This window comes from Suricata suricatta, chromosome 15 (genome assembly GCF_006229205.1).
Source record: "Suricata suricatta isolate VVHF042 chromosome 15, meerkat_22Aug2017_6uvM2_HiC, whole genome shotgun sequence".
Taxonomy (NCBI): domain Eukaryota; kingdom Metazoa; phylum Chordata; class Mammalia; order Carnivora; family Herpestidae; genus Suricata; species Suricata suricatta.
Genome location: NC_043714.1, coordinates 73,857,624 through 73,870,097, shown reverse-complemented (window position 1 = coordinate 73,870,097; position 12,474 = coordinate 73,857,624). Strand labels below are relative to the sequence as shown.

At 52.2% G+C, this 12,474-nt stretch overlaps 1 protein-coding gene across 3 annotated transcripts in view; it reads left to right on the top strand.

The window, feature by feature from the left end:
* The window catches only part of FAM135B (family with sequence similarity 135 member B), a 183,778-nt gene extending 171,856 nt beyond the window's left edge, over positions 1–11,922 (top strand). For 2 of the 3 annotated variants that reach the window (XM_029923764.1, XM_029923763.1), the window contains exons 14-19: positions 1,331–1,422; positions 3,528–3,625; positions 4,899–5,050; positions 7,333–7,443; positions 8,707–8,820; positions 9,183–11,922. In XM_029923764.1, coding sequence (XP_029779624.1) covers positions 1,331–1,422; positions 3,528–3,625; positions 4,899–5,050; positions 7,333–7,443; positions 8,707–8,820; positions 9,183–9,388 — 773 coding nt within the window. In that variant the 3' untranslated portion in view covers positions 9,389–11,922. Of the gene's footprint in view, positions 1–1,330; positions 1,423–3,527; positions 3,626–4,898; positions 5,051–7,332; positions 7,444–8,706; positions 8,821–9,182 lie in introns of those variants that run through there. The other variant, XM_029923765.1, reaches the window with a different exon arrangement.
* Positions 11,923–12,474: the final 552 nt, after the last annotated feature.

Genomic DNA, 12,474 nt, shown 5'->3' with positions numbered 1-12,474 from the left:
CTGAGACAGTTTTGAGTTGCAGAGAGTTCTCTCTCACTCAGCCTCTGAAGGAGAGGGGACATTGTCATCCCCTATTTAGACTCCTCCTGCTAAATATAAACACTTGCTACTTTTCTCTGCTAAGGCCACATCCTGGAATGTCAGTAGGTAGCTTTAAATAAGAAGGACAATAGGACCAAAGAGCCTAATTTTATTGTCAGAAATGAACGGGAAGAGGGGTCCCTGGGTGGCTCAGTTGGTTAAGTGTCCAGCTTCGGCTCAGGTCATGATCTCATGGTTCGTGGGTTTGAGCCCCGCATCGGGCTCTGTGCTGACAGCTCAGAGCCTGGAACCTGTCTTTGGATTCTGTGTCTCCCTCACTCTCTGACCCTCCCCTGCTCATGTTGTCTCTCTCTCTCTCTCTCTCAAAAATAAATAAAACATTAAAATTTTTTTAAAAAATGAACAGGAAGAGAGGTGCCTGGGCGGCCCAATCAGCTCTGATATATCACTGATGGTTTGCAAACTACATTGAAACTCTGGATATATGGTAAAGCAGGCCACCTGTCTATCCACTGACTAACTTCTAACTTTCGACTGTGCACGGGTCCACTGGAGGAATAGGTCAAAGGTCTATTAAGACACAATCAAACCCCATAGCCTGCGTGAAATCTACACCCAAAAATACTTGGATATGAAGCTTATTCTGTTCCATTAGATCCCTTCTCCATGTGATTTTGACGTCAGATGCTACAAAGCTGTGCCTCAGATTCCTAAGCTGTCATCCCTCTGTCCTCTGGCCACTGCGGACCAGATGGAGTTCCTAAAAGCTGACACTTGCATGACTCCCATTCCCAAGGAAGATTCTTACCCTATTGCAGATAGAACTAGGCCCTGACTGGACGGGCTGGGGGACCCACTGGCTGTAAGTGGCCGCACTAGACTTTGTATTAAGCAGGAACTTGCAGAAGGGACACATAGATGCCACGTCCTGTCACATCAGGCAGCAAGTGGCCCCCTTGCAGTGAACAGAACTGGCTGTAGAAAAGGAGGTGGTGGTGTGCCTGTGACCGTGCTGTGTGTGGAATGTTCATGAGCCACATGGTTGTGGATCAGGGAGTGAGTCCCCTGAGGTAGCACCACTAGAGAGGCCATGACCTCGTGTTGGAGGGTGGAGGGGATGAGGGAAGCACAGGACCTCTAGGTTGGACTTGTTTTAGTTTTTATTACCTGCTTAATGAAAAAATGGGACATGGAGGGGATCAGAGAAGAAGGGGGGAGCTAATTCTCTGTGTGTCGGTTTTGATGTGCGTAACTCTGGGTCTGGGGTGGGGATGTCTGTCATTTCTAGGCAACAGTGCAGACCTCCGCCTGGTGAAGACGTTCATAGAGCTGGGGCTTCCTGGGGGAAAGCTGGACTTCCTAATGTCTGAGAAGAATCAGGTAGGACTGAACTAAAAGAATTCCTGAGTCGTGTCTTCTATGAACCCCCTAAAGTCACCCCGATCATTTGAGGATGCTCAGATAGAAGGGGACTCGGGCAGAGAACACTGGCCAGGCACTCAGATGGCCTGGAAAGAAAAAACTCATTCTTTCTTTTTGGAGGAAGGAAACAGTAAGGAGTGGAAAGACATTGGTTAGGTGGCGGGGACCTTTGGCCACAGGGCGTTAGTGTGGGTGACAGCTAAGAGCATAAATGATGGGGGTGTCCCTGGGTCTCTACCAGGTGAAGGGGGCTGTCCCAGGCATAATTCAGGCCCTGTGAGGCAGCCCTCACAGCAGAGAGACTGGGGTACCACAGGGACTACGGGACTGGATCTAGACAGAAGTCATGAACTGGTGTACGTGTCGGGGGTGCTCACTCAGGAATGATTATGTTCCATGGCATGTTGTCATTATTTCTTGAACATTGTAAATCTCAGAAGCATGCGGATTTCCAGTCCATCCCTTTAAAAGCACCCTGGTGGGGCACCTGGGTGGCTCAGTCGGTTAAGGGTCCGACTTCAGCTCCAGTCATAATCTCACAGTTTGTGGGCTCGAGCCCCATGTTGGGCTCTGTGCCAACGGCTCAGAGCCTGGAGCCTGCTTTGGATTCAGTGTCTCTTTCTCTCTTCCCCTCCCCCGTTTATGCTGTCTCTCTCTGTCACTGTCTCTCTCTCTCTCTCAACAATAAATAAACATTAAAAAAATAAATAAAAGCACCCTGGTTAGGGGTGCCTGGGTGGCTCAGTTGGTTAAGCCTCCAACTCTTGATTTTGTCCTGAGCCATGATCTCACGGTTTGTGAGCTTGAGCCCCGCATCAGGCTCTGCACTGACAGTGTGGAGCCTGCTTGGGATTCTCTCTCTCCCTCTCTCTCTGCCCCTCCCCTACTTTCTCTCTCTCTTTCTCAAAATAAATAAAGTTTAAAAAAAGCTTAAAAAATAACCCAGTGAAAGTACCTTAGTTGGAGAGTTCCTGGTACCATTTCTTAAACCTACTGTGTCCTCCAGAACTCTTCTCATCAAAGTCAGCTCAGCCCTTGTCATCGCTGCCATTTCTTCAGCCACCCCTGTTAAATTAACAGTGCGCAGCTGAGGACATGGGGTCTGGAAGGCTGGAGGGTCGTGAGCATTAGCAGCATCTGTCTTAAGTGTGATGCAGGTAACATACCGATCCTGACGCTGCTGCGGAGGAGCAGGCTGCAGGATGCACCTTCAGGACTTGGGAGGAGATGGGTGTGCACTGGGGAAGAGCAGCCCTGGACACAGGTCCTGTGCACAGGAGAGCTGGCCTGCAGGCACGGTTCTCTCCGTCTCCATGACACTGAGACATTGACCAGAGTGCTTCATCCCTCCAGAACCTCAGGGACCATTGAATGGCAGGTGACAGTGAGCCACTCCCTCTGCATCCCCACCCTGGTGAATATGCATCAAAGCTGTTGTTCACCTTTGTAGCTTGGTGCCCAGTGCAGTTGCAGGAGCCCATGACACTGGGAGACAACTCTGCTAGCAAGAAACTGTTTTTTATGATGACCCCAGATCTCCCTCCCTGTGGTTCCCATCTGTTTCTGAAAATTCACCTTTGAAGTTACATAAACCAACTTCGCCTGTCTTCCCCATGTCATCCCTTGAAGATTTTCAAAGACACGTGTGATGTTTCTCCTCTTCCTCAGACCGTCCATGTGGAGTCACGGATGGCTTTGGACGTTCCCCTGGATGTGGCCTGGGAGTGTGGTCTCGAGGCTGATCTGGGGAAAGAGCAGGGTGTCGGGGCCAAGCAGGCTTGGGCATGAGTCCTGGGGGCACAGGGTTCACCTGAAGAGCCCGTTTCCTCGTGGTGGAGTGGGGCAGGCAGTCATCGGGCATGGGCAGCGCCTGGCATGTGATGTGGCCATAGGGGCTGCGAACCCAGAGTCCTGAGTCTCTTCCTTAGAGCCCCAGTCCATGGGCCCCCTTCCTCGGTGCCAGACCCCCTCTGTAACCCCAGCGTCAGGCTCAGGCACATTCCCAGAATGGCGGGCTTGTGCACAGATGCCACCCAACAGTCGTTGCCTCTCTCCTCTTCCAGATGGACACATTTGCAGATTTTGATACCATGACGGACCGGTTATTGGATGAAATCATTCAGCACATCCAGTTGTACAACCTCTCCATATCCCGAATTAGGTAAAAGGAAACCACAGGTAGTTAATGCTGGGGGAAGAGGGGTGACATTTCTAGATGTTGGCTGTATACAAGTTCAGCGTGATGTCTTCCATCTGCCACCTCAATAGGCTAACTCGTGACTTCCTGGGGTAGACGACTTCCAGAACAGGAGCGAGTGGGGGAGAAAAAACTTTCGGTAGCTCAGTAGGAAGGGAGCTGGGCTCCAACAAAATTCCCTATAGGTTTGAAGCACTGTTCTTCTAACACTCACACATCTGAGTCCAACTTGGCCTTGCAACCTCTTGCAAGCTTCCGAAATCTCTGAGCCTCCATTTCCCCACTGCCAGGGGGGACCCATGCTGGCATCCTGGGGCGCATAGCAGAATACATTGCCTGCCTGGTAGGAGGTCAGTCCATGCTCATTCTGTCCTTCCGCTGTGGCAGTTAGCTTGGCTGAAATGTCTCAAGATGAAGGTGTTTGTGTACTTGCAATATGTGGACGTAGCGGTGGCGTCCTTCCACATGCATGAGCCCACGGAGGCCCCAGAGATAAAATATCACTTCTTTATTTCCCAGTAGGAGTCACAGGCCCATAGAGAGTAGGTGAAAATCACCAGCCACATGCTAGGGAAAAGCAATTTCATAGAGGTCCATTCATTTGCTTACGTGGCCCATTTTTTGCTCCTCACGAGCAGAGGTCGGGCGCTACCTGCCGCTCGGGTGCTTGGGTTACGATCCACAGGTATCCGATTTGACAGTAATGGTGTGTTGGGTCCTCAGATGTGTGAGTGGCCATGTGACTGGAGCTGGGCATGTACGAGGGTCTCAGACAGCATGGGCTGACAGTGGGCAGCTCAGTAAATGTGTCATGACAGTGAGCAACGGGTAAACTGCAGAGAAGTCAGTGAATGGCCTCATAAGCCAGGCCAGGGGAGTGGGGTTTTGTCCTGTGAATGAGCTGGAAGGCTCAGTGCCCAGATGAGTATTTCAGAAAGCACCCCTGGTGGCCGGGGAGGAGCCATGGATAGAGAGCAGACAGGGCTGCTGTAATAATGCGATCTGGGCCACATACCCACGCTTCTTACCACACAGCCCAACAGAGGCCTCACTTCCAAGGTCTCCACCTCAGGCCAGAGTCTGGAAACCCAGTGAGGATGGGTTAGCAGCCCCCACCCTCTTTGCTGGTTCCCCCGAATCAGGGTGAGGAGGGAGGTGGACTCCGGACCTCGTGGGGCTGCCCACTCAGCCACTGGCCTCCTGTGGCCACGCTCACACGCTGTTTCTGTCCTAACAGCTTCATTGGCCATTCCCTTGGCAACATCATCATCCGGTCGGTCCTAACACGGCCCCGGTTCCGGTATTACCTCAGCAAACTGCACACATTCCTGTCGCTGTCTGGGCCTCACCTGGGGACCTTGTACAACAACAGCACGCTGGTTAGTACAGGTAAGACTTCTCCAGGCCCCGCCCCCTCTCAGCATCCATTCGGAGCAGAGGGAAGATGAAGACAGAAGCAGATGTTCTCCTTGATGGAATCTGGTGGCTCCAGAGCCTCTTCAAGCATGGGATGCTGAGCAAGGACTTTGGCCTCAGAGAGAGGGGCTCTCGTTTGTGAGTCAAGTGAGGTCAGACTAGATGTCCCCCAAGATCTCATCTGTGAACAGAAGGGTGATGCCCTAGGGTCGTGACTGGAAGAGACTGAGGCACAGAAGTGGAGGAGGAGGCAGGGGGTCTCGGTCTGTTTGGGCTGTGGTAATATGTCCCCATACACCAGGAGACTTGTAAACGGAAGTGTCTGCCTCACAACCTGGAGGCTGAAAGTCCAAGGCCAAGGTGGAGGCAGATTCAGTGCTCAGTGAGGCCCCACTTCCTGCCTCACGGGTGGTGCCTTCTTTTAACCATTACCAGCCGGCTTTGAGTCATCTCACTTACATGTCGAGCTTGCCACTAAGTTCTGAGACAGACATTTAGGGACGACTCTGGCCAAGACATCTTAATCTTTATGCTACTTAGTTTCCTTCCTTTATTTTTTAATGTTTATCTATTTTTGAGAGAGAGGGAGAGAGACAGAGAGCATGAGCAGGGGAGGGGCAGAGAGTGAGGGAGACACAGAATCTAAAGCAAGGTCCAGGCTCTGAGCTGTCAGCACAGAGCCTGATGCAGGGCTTGAACTCATGAGCAGTGAGATCATGACCTGAGCTGAAGTTGGACACTTAACTGACTGAGACCCCTAGGCGCCCCATCCTTACTTTTTAAGATGGGGCAATTGTGTCTGTCTGTCTGTCTGTGTGTCTGTATGGATACATTTGTGATATAACTGTATGTGTCTGTGTACATGCGTATGTCTGTAAACACGTGTACCATATCTGTGTGCAGTGGTGGGTGTGTATCAGAACCACTGAGGATTCAGTAGGAGCAGGAAAGAAGAAGCCGACTAACGTATTCAGGGCGTCAGCCATAGCTGGATTCTATACTTCTCACTGACATGGAATGGCATGGCCCGCAGCTTTCAGGCCCCACTGATTTCCTCTGTACTGTCAGGTTGGGGACACCACGGAGGGTAAAGAAGCAAGGCTCAGTGAATGTTGGACAATGAGCATAATTTCCAAGGCAGTGAACAGTGGGACACGTTTTTGCTGCAGAAGAAATAGTCTGTGTAATAGCACAGAAGCATGGTATAGTCAGCAAAGGACAGAAATACCGGATGACCCAGAGGGGCAGGAGATGATGGTGGTGTTCTCAGCAAAAATCTGATGATGAAGGGCCCCAAGTGATATGATGGGGTTGGACTGACCAGCATGTTGCAGGGACACTGCCCAGGAGCTGGTGACTAGAGCCCAAGGAGAGCCTCAGGTCCCGCATAGTAACAATGATTTGTGAAGTTGTGCCCCTAACAAAGGCTTCCAGGGTCCCCCATTGCCCCAATCCATTAGGTGGCACCTGGGCCAGCCCTAGGTGCTCTGCTCCCTGCCCGCTCCCAGCCCCCTGCCACTGACTCTGCCTGACCCTCAGGGCAGACTGCACTGCTGACCTTCCTCACGAGGGGGCAGACCAGTTTGTCTGCCTTCACGTTATTTTAAGGGCGTTATTGGAAATGATCGTGACAAACGGAGGACCGCTCCTTAGCCGTTCTCTCTGTCCTCACAAACCAAGGAAGCCGTCTTTGGATAGAAACAAATGATTTAAACCACATTTCACTTTTTTCACAATTACAATCTTGCCACGTTACAAAAAGAACTGTATTGCATTCATTCCCTTGCATTTTTATGAAACTCGCTTTTGTCATGGTGATGTAATAATACCAATTGGCGTTAGTGCCAGGCTAACTGGGGTCAGGGATGGACTCTGAAATGGAAGCCTGCTTTCAGGTTTTCTGTGTGCTACATGGATCTGTAAGGACCATTCCTATGTACGGCTTTGTGTTTGGGATTATTTCCTTTGGATAGATTTATGGGAGGAGGTGGAATGGGTCAAAAGGCATAGAAGTGTTAGGACTCCTGAAATCGATCACTGCATCAGTTTGCAGGATGATTTTATAACCCCGCCCTGGGTACCTGAGAAAAAATTTTCCTCTAACGTCCCAAGAATTTGCCAAAGTGCCCACTTCCCTCTTATTTTAAAATTCACTAAAAACCAGTTTCATGATAATCCCTTCCCAATTTTTTTTTTTTTTTGCTTTCTTTACATTCTATTTCTCATTTTTCTTTTGTTGTGTTTTTGTCTCCCAGGCTTGTGGCTCATGCAGAAATTAAAGAAATCCGGGTCCCTTCTGCAGCTGACCTTCAGGGATAATGCTGATCTGCGCAAATGTTTCCTTTACCAACTCAGCCAGAAGACAGGTGAGGGCCTTCCTCCGCAGGTGGCTGCGGTCACGAGTGTGAGCTGGAGGTCCGCCCGAGCCCCCAGCTGGCTTCGCCACTGCATCAGGGTGCCCGGGGGCGGGCACGGTCAGGAGGTCCGGCGCACAACCTCTTCAGCTCCCAGGGAGCCCAAAGGCAACTCACAAACTCAGCTGCTCCCAAGAAAGGACATCCGACGCAGCCAGGGTGTGCGTAGGGGACCCTCCTCCACACCGCGGCCAGGGCTGCCGCTTCCTGCCAACCTTCCCGTCCCCTAATCGCAGGCCCCAGGTCTGCGGTCCTACTGCTCCTTCCCAGGTAGGGATTCTGTCTGCCCATGGAAAGGGCAGATAAGCACTGTCCATTCAGGTGGGCAGTGCAGGGGGAGACAGGAGTCTTTCTCAGGCAGGGCTGAAGTCGCACGTCCACCCACAGTGTGCTAGCGGGTGCACAGAGCTGTTGGAAGCCCCTGCTTGTGGTCTGTGTGTCCAGCAAGGAAGCAGAGAGGTGACCGGCCTGGTGCAGCCTCTGCTTGTCCCCTCTCTGTGGTCCTGTGAACCCCAGCCCCGCGGGCCTCTCTGCACCTGTCTGAATGTGACTCTGGCATAGCCACCGCCTGGCCTGGGACCCCGGGCACGTCCTGTGCACTGTGTGGAGCTTTCGGGATCCCCCGCCCCCAGCAGGGGGCAAGAGAGAGAGGGGAAGTTGGACGATGGAGTGGTCAGCACAGAGAGCTCGGGAACTGGGCTGACCCTGCAGAGCTGTCCTGAGGTGGGCCACGTGTGGTCCTTATAGTCCTACCCTGTGTCCGTCGGCCATGGAGGCGGGCTGGCCCTCAGCGTGTGGTCTTGGGATAGCAGGCCCCACCTTGCTGGAGGGGCACAGGGCTGAGGGCCTGGGGGGCACAGGGCAGTGTCTGCAGGCCCGTCCTGGGCTCTGAGGACAGAGGGACACGCTGCGCCGTCCGGCCCCTCTGTCCCAGCGCCGGAGCCCAGCTGCAAACAGGGAGGCGCGTTCAGAGACCTTCCTCCTGCAGGTGCCGGGGGAGCCCTGCAGGAAGGAGCTGTCCCAGCTGCTGCGGAGCACGAGCAGACACTGCCTTTCATCCTCATGGGCTCAGAGCTGGCCGCCAGGACGTTCCCTTGTCACCGCCTGCAGCTCCCCTTACCCCCTTGAGAACAGCTTGCTCCTCATGCCCCTTCCGTGAACCGGGAGGGTGGTGGGAGCCGCCTGGTGAAAAGCTCTCTCTCCGGCCCCTTGCAGGTCTGCAGTACTTTAAAAATGTCGTGCTGGTGGCGTCTCCCCAAGATCGCTATGTGCCATTCCATTCAGCCCGGATTGAAATGTGCAAAACGGCCCTCAAGGACAGACACACGGGTAAGCCCCATTTTTTATTAACCAACTGTCTGATTGATTGTTTTTATATGGCTTTTTTTTTTTTTTTTTTTGAAAGAGAGAAGACACAGTGAATGAGGGGCAGGGAGAGAGAGAAAGGGAGGGACACAGAGGTGGGGCTCGAACTCACAAACCGTGAGATCATGACCTGACCTGAAGTCAGATGCTTCCCCGACTGGGCCACCCAGGCAGGCGCCCACCCCCCTGCTTTCTGATGAAGAGCATGCAAGGGCCCCCGGGAGGGTCTCCTGCTGGGGGACAGGGACCCAGCGCGCCCAGCGTTTTTCTTCAGACCCCGCTGGCCGGTCCTGCCCCGCCTTCACCTCCCTCTCCCCTCCTCGCAGGGCCCGTGTACGCAGAGATGATCAACAACCTCTTGCGCCCCCTGGTGGAGGCCAAGGACTGCACTTTGATCCGACACAACGTGTTCCACGCCTTGCCCAACACTGCCAACGCCCTGATTGGCCGCGCAGCCCACATCGCCGTGCTGGACTCGGAGCTCTTCCTGGAGAAGTTCTTCCTGGTGGCGGGGCTCAACTACTTCAAGTAGAGGCCAGGGCCTCGCCGGGAGCCTGGCCATCCGCGAGAGCTTCGCTGAGACATCCCTGTGTAGCCCGCCGCGCTCCAGGCCGAGCTAGAGAGGAAGGCATGGAGGCAAGGAGGGTGGGGTGGGGGCCAGCCACTCGAGGTGCTTCCGTTTTGGAGACTTGAGAAAGCCGAACGAGTACAGTAGCGCAAAAGACAAGACTTTGCCTGAACCTGTCTAGCCACCTGGAGTCTCCTTCGAGGCGTGGAAGGAAAATGTGACAAAATAAAGCCACAGAATTCCTGGGAGCTGGTGAGCCCACCTTTTTACCCGCCCCTGGCTCACAGAGATCGCTCTAGTTTTCCTAGGTCTGTCCAGTGTGTTCCTAGCCCATAGCTTTATCATTCTGATTCAGTTAAGTGCACACAAGCATTTCAGAACTCAGGTTACCCTCTGTGCAGAAGTGGAACATATCTGTGTAAATATAATCCTCGGTAGATTCACCTGTGCCACTCCTCCAAGACTGTGTGATGCCCACACGATCATTTTCTCCTCATGCTTTCTCAACAAGGGGCAGAGGAATGCTTTATGAACTCCACGTCTGTTTCATTAGCAGCAGTGGGTGGGGTGATGTAAGGTGTGGGGGTGGGGATAAAGGCAATGCTCTTGGTAAATGCAGGTTTGTTAGCAAAGAGAAGCCACCAGAGGGGACGTGATGACCTCGTTGCTTCCCCTACTTCTCCAGACTGTCTCTGCAGAGCCCTGGCCCACAGATTACTTTTGCGATTGCTGAAATCTCTGTCTGTAGTCAGGAAGGTGGACTTCGAGTAGATCTAAGGAGCGGTGAAGCAGAAGGGGGTGCTGAGGTCAATGCACATGCGTGAGGCTCCTGCTGATACTCGTCCAAAGAAATGCTATGTTAGCATTTGATGCAACTGCAAAAAAATAAATAAGTAAATAAAACCATTATCACGGCCAGCTGCTTCTCCTCTCCGTGGAAGGAGAAACATCTAAACGGAGGAGGGCTGGGTTACAAACCTCAGGGGGGCTCTAAGACGGTGCTGGTTATCTTCCAATAGAAGTGTCTTCTTGCCTTAGGAAAATAAAGGGCTAGGAGAGGTCACCATCGGTAAAAACCAATAGACAGCAGGGACACTGTGAGATCAGAGAGGAAAACAACAGCTAGATCGCAGACCCAGCTCAGATAGTTACTGGTGAATGACTTAAGGGAAGTTGTGAAAATTCCCAGGATGTTTGATATGGTCCCATAGACTGAGTTGGCTCTTGGCCTAAAGGAAGGCTGGAGAACCACCTCGTTATACTCCAGGAGCGCGTGGACCAGGACAGGAGGGACGGCTAACACAGGAGACCCATCTCCAGGAGGCGGAAGCTTCCGTTTCCGCAAACTCCCCTTGTACAGTGTGGAGAATCATGTGGGACCGGGTCCCTGGTCCCAGCACCTGGACCATGACTGTAGGTCACCAGGGCCGTGGTCCTAAAACCAAGCGACTCTTGGCTCATCTGAGAATCTTAGCTCTCACACATTAACAGTGTGACCTTACCAAACAAATGCAGACCAACGAGAAACCAGTGTGGGTGGGCCACTTTGCAGGGGGATAGGCTCCTGGGCTCCTTGTGAAGGAGAAGACTGGGAGTGGGAGGGTTGAGCTGAATGAGCCACAAGGGCAGACTTTTGCACAGTGAGGGTAGGTTTCTCTGCCCGTCTTCTGCACACTTTCGTTGTGTCCTAGGCTTAGGGAGGGTGTGTAGGCCTGAGGGTACTTTTCCAAGTTCCCAATGTCTGTAGACTGTGGTTACTCCTGAGTGGCGCCGATCCGATGTCTAGCCCAGGAGGAATCGGTTCCTGCAGTAGAGCCCTTGACCTTGTGTGTCCTGGTCTAGACACGTGTTCGTGCTCAGTGCAGGACCATACGTTTGTAGCAGCTTCTCCTTTTTGGCCAAACGAGGAGCCCCTCTGATGAGAGCATTCCATTCGGTGTTTCTGATACCCATCAGCAAAGCTTGTCACCCCCTGGTCATATGGAAGACCATGTAGCCCGTGGCTATGGAGCCTGGGTGAATCTGATGACCGTTGTCTTTTCCAATAACCAGATGACACTTTTAACTTCAATATGCTGTCTGGACACGGTGAGAACTAATGGCAATAAATGTCCAGCTGCATGGCGCACCCCTCTTTTATAGGGGTGCTCTGCTGTCTTTGTAAGCCCTCTCCAACCTCTGAGCATCTATTATATTGTGTAGAAGTTACATCTCTATTGTAAATAAGAGTGTCCAATGTCACGTGTCATGCCTCATTTGAAAAGGCTTTTTTATGTCTCTTTCTATTGAAGTATAGATATCTAATATATATACATAAATATATATATATAATGTAAAACAGGGACATTATATTATTTATTATAAAAATTATAAACAAAATGCCTGCCAAGATAATGGTCTAGTATGTTTTCATTCTCAGTGTAATTCACATTTTTTTGTTTTTACGCTTTGTTAAGTTTCTCAGGAGTCATTAGAAATAAACATCACTATTCTCTTGAGATTAGTTGGACTTGGTTGCTCACAAGCCAAATACATCCAAGAAGCAAGTGCAAACCCAAGTCACCTGGGCAGGAATAACACCTTGACAGTGGGCTGAAAGCTCTGGAGAACGGTGAGCCCTGGGGAGAAGGGGAAGAGACGATGGGCTCCTGCTGGTGCCCACGGTCCCCAGGTGGGTGCAGAGTGACTTCCCGCCACGCCAGATGGGAGCAGGGACGGAAGGCGTGGTCCCTGCCCTCCAAGAACACAGCCTCGTTATGACAACCTGATGGAGAGAAGGTGTGACACGGGCCGGGGCAAACAGTGCTGGAGGGCCGGTCTTCGTGGCCTGGAGAAGGCTGGGAGGGAGATACTTGCTTTGCACAGCCGGTCACCGCCAAGGGCACTCATTCACCAATTCATTCATTCATTCATTCATCATGTCATTCATTCATTCATTCAGCAAGTGCGTATTGAGGGCCTCCTGTGCTAGGAGGTACAGGTATGACTGAGCAGCTCAGATGGGAAGGTGATGTAGGTCAGCACCACCCAGGGGTAGGGATCCGTGTGTG